The following is a 14,135-nucleotide window of genomic DNA, read 5'->3' as shown; positions in this document are numbered from 1 at the left end:
CTTTTTGACTACGAAACAAAGCACTCTGTAAAGCAATCATAATATATGTATCGCTGAAAATATAAACTTCACAGTTCCGTGATAACGGCTGTTTCCGTCTACTCATCACCCTGCCCCCAGAATTGTTTGGTCTCCAGAGTTACAGTTTTTTACGACCGTAAACCTAGCACTTCCTATAGGGGTGTCTAATGTGTATGTATAGAAGTATCTATCGTTCGGAATACTATAGTTTTACTGCGATGTCTTCCCCGCGTAAAAAGAGTATAAAAAACAACAAATAAATGCATTGCGATACATTTCTTGTTAGATATGAGAGCGATCGTTAGGTATTTATTTTCTGTCTTCCCCCTTTGCTAGTTACTGGCCCAGCCCTCCATTGTGACGTAGCCGAATTTTGTTTCAAGCTGGGCAGTTGGCAAATACACCCGGCCAGAGACGCCATTGTAGTTTGTAAAGCGAAAGAAGACGGAATAGAGTGCGATTATCTTTGCGGCCGGGTTTTAAACAGTCTTTCGGTGTACATTTTCTTTCTTTCTCTGCTTCTCACAAGCAACCATGGCGTGTGGAGCCACGTTAAAACGTTCGATGGAGTTTGAGGCCCTGCTCAGCCCCCAGTCCCCGAAGCGGAGGAGATGCAATCCGCTACCGGGGACACCGGCCACTCAGTCTCCGCAAAGATGCAATCTCAGGGCGGCCACGGACAGCCCGCAGCACTCGGCCCAGCAGCAATCGATGGGTGGAGAACATAGACTTACACCAGGTAAATACTTACCGAATATATGAAATCCGGAAAGGGGGGAGGGTGCAGGGGGTTGTTGGGTGGAGTGAGGGGGGGGGGGGGGGGTTAGTCGTAACACCACACACACACACACACACACGCAGGTTTATTTAGTATATATTTTCGTTACAAAAAAGGTAACATAGCTTTTGTAAACGTAGTCCACCCTTCAAGTGGTTTTCACTTTACAATATTGTTTTTTTTCCCTAAAAGTAACACGTTTTGATAGGCGTCTTGGCACGGACACATAACCATGATTTATTAGGCTGACACTTTTCTTTCTAGCATGGTGCCATATATACCCAGTACGGTAGGGCATGAGAGATGCAAACCAATTGAACGGCATAATGTAATACTGGAGGACAGAAGTTTATTTTTTGTGGAGCTACGTGCTTGACATGCAATTTAAAATAACACAAAGGCCTGTGTTAAAATTACCCCCCCCGTCCCGATTTCAAATGTAGCCAATAGAGTGCTTTCTGGGCAGGTTCAGAGCCGATGGGTTGGAAATCACACCAAAGACTGGGCAATTGCCCCCCCCCCCCCAATCTGACTTTACATTCACTGTACTGCCCCACAGAAATGCCATTTCAATGACCTGGCCCAAATTTAGCACCAAGTTATCAAATTGTTGGCATTGAAAAGCTTTCTTGTGTCGAGAGTGGGGGTTGGGGAAAATATACAGACTCGCAGCAGGGTAGGGATTGAACAGGATCTACTTTTTCAACAGCTTCCTTGACCTTAAGGGTCTTAACTTAACTGCACAGTCTAAAATATTCTTTTGAGTAGGTATATATTTTCAATGTGGGTAGACGGCATATCTAGACATCGCAATCAGACGGTGCCGCAGACATGTGCCCCACACCCACGTTATGCTCCCGTGGGAAGAAAATACATTTGGCATTTACTTAGGCTGACGAAATTGTACAGAGGGATAGTTTTTCTGTGTTTTGTTTCTACGTTTTTTCTTTCTATAAGAACAGTTTAGAAAGAGTTATGTTTTTGATGGTTTACTAAACTCCCCCCTATTTAAAAATAAATACATATTTTGCGCTAAATGCAGGCGTTGGTCGGGCAGATACTGTAGTTGGCATATTACAGTACAGAAGTCGAGGGTTATTTCCTTGGTTTTCTCAAGTGAAAAACATTGCTGCCATTTTTATCTGAAAAATAAACCTTTAGAAATTATATAAACCTGTGGAAAGCACTGGCAGTTAAACTCGATCGTTTTTTTAAACCCTCATTAACGAACCCCCGGCAACACTCGAACTGCATGAAAAACAAAGACGTTTTTATAATTGGTTTTATAAAAGCCCGGCATGCCAACATTCAAAAGAGAACAGTCGTGGGATGAAGGCAGATATTGCTAGGTTGATTTGGGGTTGCACAGAATAAAGCCTGTTCAAGGCAGATCATGTTTGATTAACACAATAAATGGGCTCTAGATGTTTCAGTGCTGTTGTGATCTGTAGTTTTATTTCTGCCCAAATGCCCAGGCACATGAATTCATCCTCCTGAAAAAAGGCGAGCAGATAATAGCCTAGATTTTACTGCAGAAATCCTATAAAACAAATTACCACCGGCCTTTGAGAATTGAATATATGAGGAAGTAACAGCCTATGTTAATTTTAAACCATTATTTATAATATTACCTTACAAGTGAATGCATGTCTAACTCCCTTATCAAAACAAAATGCTTTCATATCTCAACATAATATTTGTAGCTTTAGGTAGATGACAGTAATCAATAGTCATCACTGCCCTGAATATTTAGTAGTCAGTCCCATCTTTTTAAGGTACTTTCTGTTGTACAAATATTTTATTAAAATCTTTTAAGGGGGGGGGGGGGGGGGGGGGGGGGGGGGCAGTATTGTATTTGTTATGAGACTAATATAATCCTTGAAATGAATGTATTACTGTCTGCTGCCCTTTCAGGAAGTGCCTGGACAGCTTCTTGTGCACATTGCTGCTGGATGAGTGGTTGACAGCTGGTTTTGTTAATGTCCAGATCGCTCTTGGTCCTACCCTGCTGTCTCACATGACAAGCATCATGTTTGTTCCCAGCTTTTCTTCCCCCTCCACCATGACTGTTCTGCAAAAGCTGTTTTGTGTTGCCATCCAAAATTGGATGTGCTTTCAGTTTATTTCCAGATTTGTGAGAGAGTTGAGGCTAGCTGTAGTTGTTCTCATGCGGTAATCTGTGTGTCTGTCTTCAGCTCTTTGAGTTTTGTCCGTCAAATGCCCAGGACACCACAGCTTGTTAGTGGCAAGCCTATACAAGATTGCCTCAAAAGGGAAGCTAAAATGGTAGAACAAAGCTGCAGAGTAGACAGAGCTTCACACCCAGTGACCAGCATGTTCTCCTTCTAGTAAACATGGTGCCGTAGTGATGGTCGCTTTGCAGCGTTTTAAGTCAGGGGACCAATGAAACCTTGCAGCTGGAGGCATTGATTGGTGGGCAATATAAACGGGTTACATAATGTATCAGTGGCTGATTTAAGGCTGCTTTTTTTCAGTTTACCACTTTTTATCAATGTATTAATTAAACATGACATTTGAACATAAATATAATGTTGACAGTTTTTAAAATGAGTACATTTATAAATATTACCACAATTCTCTTTTTTTCTTAAATTTTTTTCATTTTTTTTTTTTAATTTAAAGCCAAGATTTTCAATCAGACTCTTGTTGCTGTAGTAAGTAAAGCACCTGAAGTCACTTGTCGATGTTTATAATCATCACTTGGCTCATTGCTGGTATTAAAAAAGGAGGACAACCTAAGAAATTACAACAGTTCAGAAAACAAATGTCCAGCACTGTTGTGAGAAGCATACTTGGTCTTCCACTCACACTGTAGTTCAGTCTACAAATAACGATATTGAAAAGACCTGTTTGTCGTCTTGCTGGTGTTACAATAACAAATATGAAAGTTAAGTAACAGTCCAGCAATCTCATGTGAGAGTAATCCTATACCGAGCATCAAAAGAAACTTATTACTATTAACACATTTATTTAAAAAAAAGGTATATAAATGATAGACATTGACAATGTTTTTGGTTTCTTTTTAATCACTCCGTCATTCACCCTAGACCATGACCCGCTTGAGTGACTGTGACTGAAGCAGATGCACTTAATCACCTAATTAGTGAGAGTGTTTATTGGACACTGGATATGGAGTGATTTCAGCTGTTGAATTGCAAGCTTGCATAAAAGCAATAAAGAATCTCAGAAAAAAAACAATATGCCACGTCTGTCAAGAGAACAGCGCCTTCGTACAATCGGCATGTACTGTGGCTCGCCGTCTTGGGTGCTCACAGCCAGCAATTTCAAACCTGGCGAGACGGTATAACCAGACACACTCTGTCAATGACAGGCCACCAACTGGGAGACCAAGAGTCACAACACCTGCCCAAGATCGACAGATCATTTTGCAGCATCTTCGTAATGTCAATTGTTAATCAGCACAATAGAAAGTCACTGCACCTGCTTGAAAACGAGTTTGTCATTTTTCGATCACATCTAGTGAATTTTATCCAAATATAAGTGATAAGTTTCTTTTGATGTTCGTTATATTTACTGTACACGATAAATTAAGTTTAGCATTTTACTGGCATTACAATAACCAGGATAAAATGTAAATGCATAATTAATACTCCCAATTATATATTTGCTAATTCTACCTTACTTGTAAGAGGTGTGTCTTCAGACAGAACGTCTTTATGAAACAAACAGTGTGGTGTGTAGTGACTACATCCTTTACACAGGAAAGTGATCAGTTTCCTTTAAGGAATATAAGCTAGAAAATTAGCTCTTCAGCTCGTTTCTTTATCGTTGGATAATATAATTTAATTAAGAAACGTTGTTGACCGTGTCAGTGTGTGACAGCTGGACAGTCCCATACACACTGTAATTGATGCCCGGAGCTCTTTACTATACCTATACTGAAGGGAGAATAGCCCTCTAAACATGTATATAGTATCAGCAATGCATACACTGGATTCATTTCCATTGTGTGTGCCAGAACTCTTTTGCTTAAGACATGTTTAAGGGGCTGGATGATTGCTACATGATTGTGAAACTGTTTTGACATACACACTTTTATAAATGTAAAATACATTTGCAGAAGTGGTTAAAGTATGAGGTCATTGTATATTCAGCACTGTGCTCAAGGGTACTGTATTTAAAGGGTTGCCCAGCAACTGCCTTTTTGTTCATGACATCAACATTTTAGAAAAGAATATGACCCAACATCCGTCGTACACACACATCCGAATGTGTTAATTTGCAAAAAAAGGAATGGCAATAAAATCTATTAGGTGCATGACTGCCGTTTTTATTTTGTCAAAATATTGCGACACGTAAGAGAACAGAAGAGGCCACATAATATGATGATATTGGAAGCAGTGGCTTGAATTTGTTACAGTAGACCGTTTCCATAGAGATGGTTATTTTTTCTGGATTGCTGGATTCCCTTTACACTGTATTGTTTTACAGTAAATGCACGCTTACAATCTGGGACCTGGCTTCCCTGGATAGCAATTAATACACCACAGCCTACTGTGGCAATATGCAATCGCTGGCAATTTGTATAGCAGTGAATGAAAATTGTGTATCATTTTTACAAAATGAATACTTGGCTGCTTATATTGTCTTGGACTGCCAGTGCCACAAATGTGGAATACTTGTGGCCTCTGGTTTTAGGCACTTTTTTTCTCTCAAGTTTCCTCTTCCTTCCAAAGCAAAATGAACCCCATAAACCCTGAAAACACTGGAGAAATGTTTCTAACTAAATTTCTATGTGGTGCAAATTGAAACGGTGATGTTTTGACTTGAGGTGAAAAAAAACAAAACACATATTCAGATAGCATCAAATAAAAGCCTACATTTTATTTGTATGTATTTATTTAATCCTTTACCCTTACATATTTAAAGCTTGTTTTTATAAAATTGCTTAATGTGTGTTTTTCTACCTATGGAGGCTATATCCTGCTGTGCATGTAATTCTGTATCTAAAGATAAATCTAGGTCATCGGAGCTTGCAGTAACCTGAGATTCCGGTCCCAGGTGCCCCTGAACCTCTGGAGATGCACACACTGTCTTTGTAAAGTGTGCTGTGTGCATGATTTTAAAGGTTGGAGCTGCCTCATTGTTTCTGCTGTAGATTAGGAGATATTTTGGGAGACTGCTTAATCATCAGGTAACTCTTTATAGAAATAAACATTGTGTTTTTTTTCTTTCTTTTCTTTCTTCGTGTGCAGTGCATGGTGCATTTGCCCTGCTAGATGGGATCTATCTGACATTTACTACTCTGATAGGATTCCCTTTGTTCTCATTTTCCTCCAGTGTTGGGTTGGGGTGAGTTTGAACTGAAAACATGCCTTAAGTTGTTTTGCCAACTAGGTCAACGGGGACACTCTCTTAAAGAAAGAAAGCTGTAAGCTGTGATTGCACAACATTTATTGTTTTAGGATGTTAGTTTTCTTGCCAAATTGATAAATGTGCGTGTTGGATTAGTCATGTGTTTTTTTGTTTTTTTTTATCCCCTTCCCTTTTTAAAATCGGCACAAGCTGTTAAGGTCACCCACGGCATCTCCTTTAGCTTTTCTGTACAATAGAAATGTCAGGATTTGTTTCGGTATGAATTTGCTGTTTTGCAACCTTTGGGGCATGTATACAAGGCCATTACAGTATAAAATTAATCTCATGGTTAAAGTGGGGGTGGGCATAATAAGACTTTATTAACCATTCATTGTTAAATCCAGTGTCTTAAATAGGATTTCAGACTCCTAAATTAAGAATAGTGAAGGAAACAAATTAATAAAAGCAAGAAACCAAATTAAGTACTTTCTTGCTATTTGCATAAATACGCCGTCTAAGTAAAAGCGTCTGCTAAATTACCAATTAATAAGTAGTAAAGGGTTGAGTGTGTTGTTGTGATTTGCAGGGGAAACAAAAACATAGACTAGGAAAACAGAGTGGTTAGTTTTATGGAGACTGCCACATGGACTCCAGAGTTTCAGTTACTGAAAGTACTTGTATGAAGCACTGGGTTGTTGAAGCAGCTTTAATAGGTTGTGGCAGGGTTTTATTAAGCGTTTAGTGTGTTGCCAACTTTAATCTTCTATTTGTACTCTGAATTGGCTGGAACTACGCACTGTTCAAATTGAAATACCAGAAGACAAAGGCAGTGTGCCATTTTTGGAATAAACAACTGCAAATAAAGTTGGCATGAAGGGGTCATTGCAGAACTAATATTTGGAAGTCCGTGGTTTCCTGTACTACTTTTGGCAATATTGCGTTTCAACCGCCTTTGTTGAAAAATAAATGCATTGGGGTTTGAGCTGTTTGGAGAGCTTGTAATCCGTCTAACATGAACTGAAACCCAGCAAATCACTGCCCGTTCCTGCAACTCTGCTTTAAATGCCAAGGCTTTCTTTTAAACTCCAGCCTGCTGGTGAGTTTCTCTTCTTATCTCAAGGGTGAAGACATGTCAGGAATTGTCTGTTTCAAAAAAGCTTTTCAACGCTCCTTTTTAACTGTGCTATTTTTATTCTGCAATGAAAATACCAAAGGGGCTCCTAGAGTTCCAAAGGGGATCGGAGTACACTCCTAAAGCACACAGTCTACAGTATACTGTACACACTGCCTGCAATGAAACATTCTACTGTATTCAGTTACCAGTAGTTAAACAAAGCTGAGGAGATGGTGTGTCACTGTTTTGCTAAACTGTAATGCATTCATACTTAAAATTCCCACATAAAAAATAAAATACTCAACTGAAGGGCAGGGTTGAGATGCACCGTCTTGCAGAGCTGTGAGAGGAAGCAACTGCCTGTTGATAAAAAGCATTGCGAGTCGCCATTGATGAGGCTAAATTTGGTCATTTGGTGTATCTAACAAATTCCCCTGTCCAATGAGCTGTAATACATGATCTTGCTATTTAAAAAAATAAATACAAATTCTAGGTTTGCTTTCCCCATCATCGTTGGAAGTGGCTGTATTTGATCATCTTTTCTGGCCACTGGGAGGTCACCTTTGTTGCTAGGCAACACCTGAAATGGGATTCTGCCACTGTTTGCATTGCCATTCCACGGGGAGCATGAGAGGGACTTTCATAAGCCACGCTAGCAGTTTGTTTTCTTTTTTAGTTTTCATTTAAAAAGTGCTTGAAAACATAAGGACTTGCTAGGGTGCAACCAAGTTTAAAACTGTACTATATCAAGTTAATTATGGACACTTGTGTGCAATGTGAAAGTCAACAAACAAATATTGGACAGTCAAAGTTTGCCGTTATGCTTTAAAATGGTCCATTGACAGACTTCAAAAATCTATCGAAGCACCTTGGAGTCAAACGTAGGTGAGATTAATTGTATAGACTCTTACAGTATGTAGCTGTATGTACGATGCTGTAGTACATTGCAGTAAATAGCCTAGCTCCTCCTATAACTGAGAAAACAAACAGCCTACACACACTGGAGACACATTAGAGCTGTTTGTCTGAGTTGTGTTCAGCTGGGTGGATGGATTCATTTGTGTGGAGTCTAGGCGACAGGCAGCAACTTGTTGCCTTGTTGTGGAAAGGCTGCCAAGCCCTGGATCTTTCCAGTTGACTTGAATTTAATTTTTTATTATTTCCATGAAACGTGTACTGTTACATTCCCAGCATGGCCTCTGTGATTTTGATATGATGGTCTGTGTCTGTGGAACAGTATAAATACAGTTAAATCAACACAAGTAACACTGTTAAACTGCTTTGTCAATGCAAAGAGTGGACTGCCTAGGTTTCTTGAATTGCTATGGGAAGAATGCACTGTAGTGCGAGTCAAATCCTGTCTGGCTCTTGGTCCTGTATTTCTGGTTAAAGTTTTAATAATCTCTTCCTGGGTGATGTATGACTCCTGCCTCTCGTATGAAACTAATGCTGGCTGGTTTGACGACTGCAAACAAGACCTGGACTGAGTCCTTCTATGGAGAGGAGTGTGTTTTAATAGCTCTAATGTAAATGTTTGCATCCCATGGCATAGGAGTTTGTGACAGGCCAGGCTTTCTTATGAGCCTTATATAAGTTATTTGTAGAAAAGGTGCATGCTGTTTCTAGTTTGGCACAGTACAGTAAGCCCACACTTAACCATCTAACAAACAGCTAATGGGTTGGGGAGCTGCACAGGTGATGCAGAGTTAATGAAGGTACAGGTTTGAATTGAGGGTGGATCACAAGGCGTTTCTTTGCTTACACCTCAGAGGACGTTGCCACTGACTGGGAACCTTTCTCAGAGAGGGCAGTGATTTGGTTGGGAATCTAATTGCTCCCTGACAGGTGGGCGAATGTGGGAAGTTCCCACTATTACTTCTTGTGCTGTTGCTGCATTGTGGCTAGAGGACTGCAATCTTTAAAATAGACAATATAAAATACAGCGGCTACAAGCATTTTTGGATTTGCTGTGGCATGGCAAATACAGTGTATTAAAATGCAATGATGCCCTGTGGTGTGCTGATATAACCTGTTAAATCCCAGCTGCTGTGCCACCTTGGCTTGACTATTTTTAGAGAAGTAGCAAGACAAAATAATGGTGCAACGTTACAGCAATGCAGTACTTGTGTGCCGGAAGTCAGATGTTGATGCAAGTTCAGTTGCCTCATTAAACACGGATGGTTGGCATTAGCTCTGCCTTGATGCCCACAAAAACGTGTCTTCATGGGCACCTGATCTATGTGGTCACCTGCTTTTGCTGACCAAAACAAATAAGCAGTTTTTGGTGACAGTTTAACTGGGGCATTTCCCTGTGCATGAAGACATGTGTACTGGTGAAAGGTTTACAGTTACATGTAATTTTAGAGCCCACAGTAATGGCAGTAACATTGAAAATGCCTACTGCACAGCTGATCATGAAGAACCAAGACTTGGAAGACATTTCTGAAATGAAGCAAATGGATCCGATTTCCTAAACTTAACTATAGCTTATAACTCTAGATACCGAGTAGCTGTAGTGTTGTCTTGCAGTATAGAAAACATACTACTTTAGGTGTAACTAACGATGCTGTGCCTCTTTTCTTCAGGCCTTGATGAGATCTTGGAATGCCTTCAGTATAGGTTTATTTGACAGTCTCTCTGTACTACTGTCAGGGTGCTGTTAAAATGTAGTCTGGCTACCCGTACATCACCTGCAGTACGCCCATAAATCATAATATTTTACAGTGTTGAAAAGTCCTGAGAACCATTAGTTTTTAAATGTCTGCAGTCTCTGAACTGACTCAAAGCCCTTGCATTTTTCTTTCAGTAAATGGGTCATTGAAAGGAGCCATCCCTTCCCAATCGAGTACATTCCAAAGCTTCTTGATTTGTAATACCTCAAATTTCCTCTTTTTTTTTTTTTTTTTTTTTTTTCTCCCCCTCAGTCTATACTTGATTCACAGATATTTGCCTTTTGCTCAAAGTTAGTAGTTGTATAGCTAAATCCAAGCCTCACATTTTATATATCCACTGGTGCATTTTGAACATCATTTCTGTTACTACTGTTGGTCAGAGAAAGTTTGCTATATGCCCTACTTGCAAGAAGTCCTGTTTTTGTTAGGTAGTAGTGTCGAAGCATGTTACTAACTGGAAAGAAAGTCAGTCTGTACTGCTTTAGAGATCATGTGTGGGAGTATCCAAGTGAAAACAGAAGCCAGTTGCCCTGTGGATTTTGGAGGGTGGTGGACAGGACACACATCTTTCTTTATTTTTTTCTGAGTGAATTTGCATGACTTGTTCTGCTGGTTGTCAGTAACTGTTCTCGCATGCATGTTTTTCCAGTGTTTTTAGTTAGGCCCTAAGATACAATACAGCTCAGCCCATGGTTGTGTGTTTTCTCATCAATCAGGTTTGTTTAAAGTGGTGTACAATTCAGAAAAAGGTACTGAACAAATTTAAAAGTGTACGTGTTCATGCCTGTTAAGCTTCCATAAGGTACAATTCCATTACTATAGACTGACGACTTCTTGTGGTGTTTTTTTTTTCTTTTGTTTTACAGAACAGATATTTCAGAACATCAAGCAGGAGTATAGCCGCTATCAGAGGAGAAGGCAGTTGGAGATCTCTTTCAATCAGAGTGAAGCCGGCTGTAGCTCCAGTGATGGTCAGTCTCCAAGCACAGTGATAGCGGCACCCAGCTCACCACCAGGTAGGGCAAGCTAGAATTGAAATGTGTTGGTGTGCTGTAGTCACCCAAGCCGTTATTTTAACCCTGTCCCAGATATTTCTATGCACATCCTAGGTTGAATAATATTTCCTTTGAGGCATCACATTCCTAGGGCTAATACCATATACCTTTTTTAACGTGGGCACAGTTAGTCTCTGGGAAGGAAACACACACACACACACACACACACACACCATACCTCTTGACAAGTGTTTTCCTGCAGTCATTTTGTTGCGACTGCCAGCAGTTTATAAAACCATACGACTTCACTTGAACAGAATCTTAAAATTCAGATACAGCTTTCGCTGTAGTACTGTCAAGTTGTCCTGGGAAATTCTAGGTATTATCTGTGATTTTGTAGGCTTATCTGGCAGTAGAAACAGCTGTGGGAAAGAACACGTCGGCTTTGCTTGGTTTTTTCCCCAGTTAAACTCTTCTGCTGCTATCCAATCACATAAGGCACTTAAGACATTCAGGGTGAAATATGTTTTGAACTTTTTACTTAGAACTACTCCCCTTGCATAACTTTTAAAACGAGACCTCTATTTGTCAGATCTGGTGAAAATGTATTATTTGTTTTTTTGCCCAGGTGCATCCTCTGTAAAGAAGGACCAGCCTTCGTTCTCATTACGGCAGGTGGGGTTCCTGTGTGAATGTTTGCTCAAAGACCATGAAGAGAAGATCCGTGAAGAATACGAACACATTTTAAACACAAAACTTGCAGGTAAGAAAACTCTTGTGATTGACAGTGTGATCTTGTCAGGTGTCTTGAGGCCAAGCAAGGTTTGGATCTGGTTAGTACTTTATGTGGGTGACCTCTAATGAACATCAGTTGCTGCAGAAAGGGGTGTTGATGGGGGGCATTCATACCTCTAAGCAAGAACTCCATCGCTTTCCCAGTATGATGTTAGGGGGTCACATTGCTGAAGAAGGTGTCTTTCTTTTTCCTTCAGAGGATCAGAAATCAAACACAGGTCCTGTCAATAACATGGACAATAAGCTCCCATCTTGAAGAGTCCCATTAGAAGTGCAAATTTGGAAGCAGTCATAATTGAGGACCTGTCACATGTATTTTCCCCTGTACCTTCTGTACAACATTTTTTAAACAGATTTGCATTGTGCTGAGTGAATGTTTTAGCACTCGACTTGAATTGCCCTGATGGAAAATCATTCTTATAAATGTGATTCTTGGTGTGAGAGAAATGCCTTGCAGGCAGCTGAGAATTCCTCAGCAATTAGCAGTGGCTTGCAATTTGCATAGCAGCAACAGCAATTGTACAGCATTTGACTGTGCTTCTGCATGTAATTCTCTGATGTATCCTTGGATGCATGTTGACATTTTAATCCTGGTATCCGGATTGCCCAAAGGGAAAGGGTTTCTACCGTAAGCATGAACTGCTAGTGTTGGGGGGGATGAGTGTGTTTAATCTGTGCTCTGTTTAAATAATGGCAAATTGATGATGCACATTTGATCTTACTTTTCAGAACAATATGAATCTTTTGTGAAATTTACGCAAGACCAGATCATGCGACGATACGGGGCAAGGCCAGCAAGCTGTAAGAAATGTTTAATTTTATTTTTTGACAAAACTACAATATGTCTCTGAATTGGCAACATAGAATTGTACAAAACACACAATGGAAAATTAAATGGTGTAACGTAGCGGGTTATGAGAAACAGCAGGGAGGGGGTTAAAACCTCCCTGCGAGGGAATGCACTGGTTTGATTTTGTGTTGCTTTATTGTTTTGTTATTTGTTTAATTGTTTCATTTAGTTTGCTAATTGAAACAATTAAACAAATAACAAAACAATAAAGCAACACAAAATCAAACCAGTGCATTCCCTCGCAGGGAGGTTTTAACCCCCTCCCTGCTGTTTCTCATAACCCGCTACGTTACACATCCCTCGCAGGGAGGTTTTAACCCCCTCCCTGCTGTTTCTCATAACCCGCTACGTTACACAGGGCAAGAAGTAAAATATTCCCAATGCCTGTATCTGAACAGCCACTCTTTAGTATTTACTATAGTGTATTAAATACAGGGGTATTTTACCCATATCTGGAGTTTTATTCATTTGGGAAGGCATTTTCTGTAGATTTTTTTTCTAGCAGTTACAAAATGTCCCTTTTCTTTTGCAGATGTCTCTTGAAGAACTTTGATCAATAGGTACCAGCTTTCACCTCAACCAGATGGCTGCTGTACATTTTGTGGTGTTTTTTTTTGTGTTTTATTTTTTTTTGTTTCTTTCAAACTATTTGGTGCCATGATTTATCCATCTTTTAATTCCATGAAGATATAATTCAAACTGTTGCTGCAGGCCCCTTTTTTTCACCTCTGTACTAAAAAAGGAGAAAAAAAAGTAATTTCCCCAATGCTACTGTGTTACTCTGCTACTTTTTGACTTTACTGTAACCTGCCAAATCTCAAAGTCAAAATGGTTTTGCTGCAGCAGATAAAATAACCCTGCCTTTTTGTTTGCAAGCGGCACTGAATATGTGGGATTTTTATTTCTTTTTTTTAATGTTAATAAAAATAAAGTTCTGTGATGAGGTACTTTTATGTAGACTGTTCATTTTTCAGGATTCTGTGTTTTAGTGCACTACAGTTCATTTGTACAGACTTGTTTTCCTTTGTAGTGGATGGGAGGACCAGACAATATATCGATATGCAGTTAATGTCTAGCAGTTGTATGATTGTCCTAATAAAGTAGAACATCGCCAATCTGAGTTTTTCTGGTGAAAGTCATTAATCTAACGCCCATCTTTGCCCCACTACCCATCCCAAAACCACTCTGGTAACATAAACCAGAGCATTGTGCCCAGATAATGGTGGTGTTACTACTTTACAGCTTATTTTGGGATGCAGTATTTCCCAAATGTGTAACTTTCAAAAGGACTGTTCATTGTCTTAAGATTGCATTGCAACTGTTTTTTTTTTTTGTTTTTTTTATAAACCTACTATATACAAAACCAAGTAAGTGGAGCATGATTTTAAAGAAATGTCCTTCTGAAGAGGTACTACACATTTTAATGGGTTGTTTTTTAAAGGGACAGTTTGCATGTACAAATAGCTGGCATAGAAGACCACACTGCTGTACTGAACAAGACAAATTACTGGCTCTAGAGCAGGGCTCTCCAACCCTGGTCCTGGAGATCCCTGCTCTAGAGGAACCTTTTTAT

At 39.7% G+C, this 14,135-nt stretch overlaps 1 protein-coding gene across 2 annotated transcripts; it reads left to right on the top strand.

Moving 5' to 3' along the window:
- Positions 1-348: 348 nt before the first annotated feature.
- On the top strand, positions 349-13,682 carry LOC117413617 (akirin-1B-like). 2 transcript variants are annotated; one of them, XM_034022831.3, is made up of 5 exons: positions 353-760; positions 10,789-10,938; positions 11,546-11,680; positions 12,442-12,513; positions 13,095-13,682. In XM_034022831.3, exons 1-5 carry the CDS (start codon positions 556-558, stop codon positions 13,103-13,105), a joined length of 573 nt encoding a protein of 190 aa, XP_033878722.1. In that variant the 5' UTR covers positions 353-555; the 3' UTR covers positions 13,106-13,682. The 2 variants fall into 2 exon arrangements, with proteins under 2 accessions (XP_058856070.1, XP_033878722.1); XM_059000087.1 differs by lacking the exon at positions 13,095-13,682 and having other exon boundaries at positions 349-760; positions 12,442-12,578.
- The last annotated feature ends 453 nt before the right edge of the window (positions 13,683-14,135 follow it).

Source organism: Acipenser ruthenus, chromosome 25 (genome assembly GCF_902713425.1).
Source record: "Acipenser ruthenus chromosome 25, fAciRut3.2 maternal haplotype, whole genome shotgun sequence".
NCBI classification, from domain to species: Eukaryota; Metazoa; Chordata; class Actinopteri; order Acipenseriformes; family Acipenseridae; genus Acipenser; species Acipenser ruthenus.
This window is presented reverse-complemented; position numbering and strand designations above follow the sequence as displayed.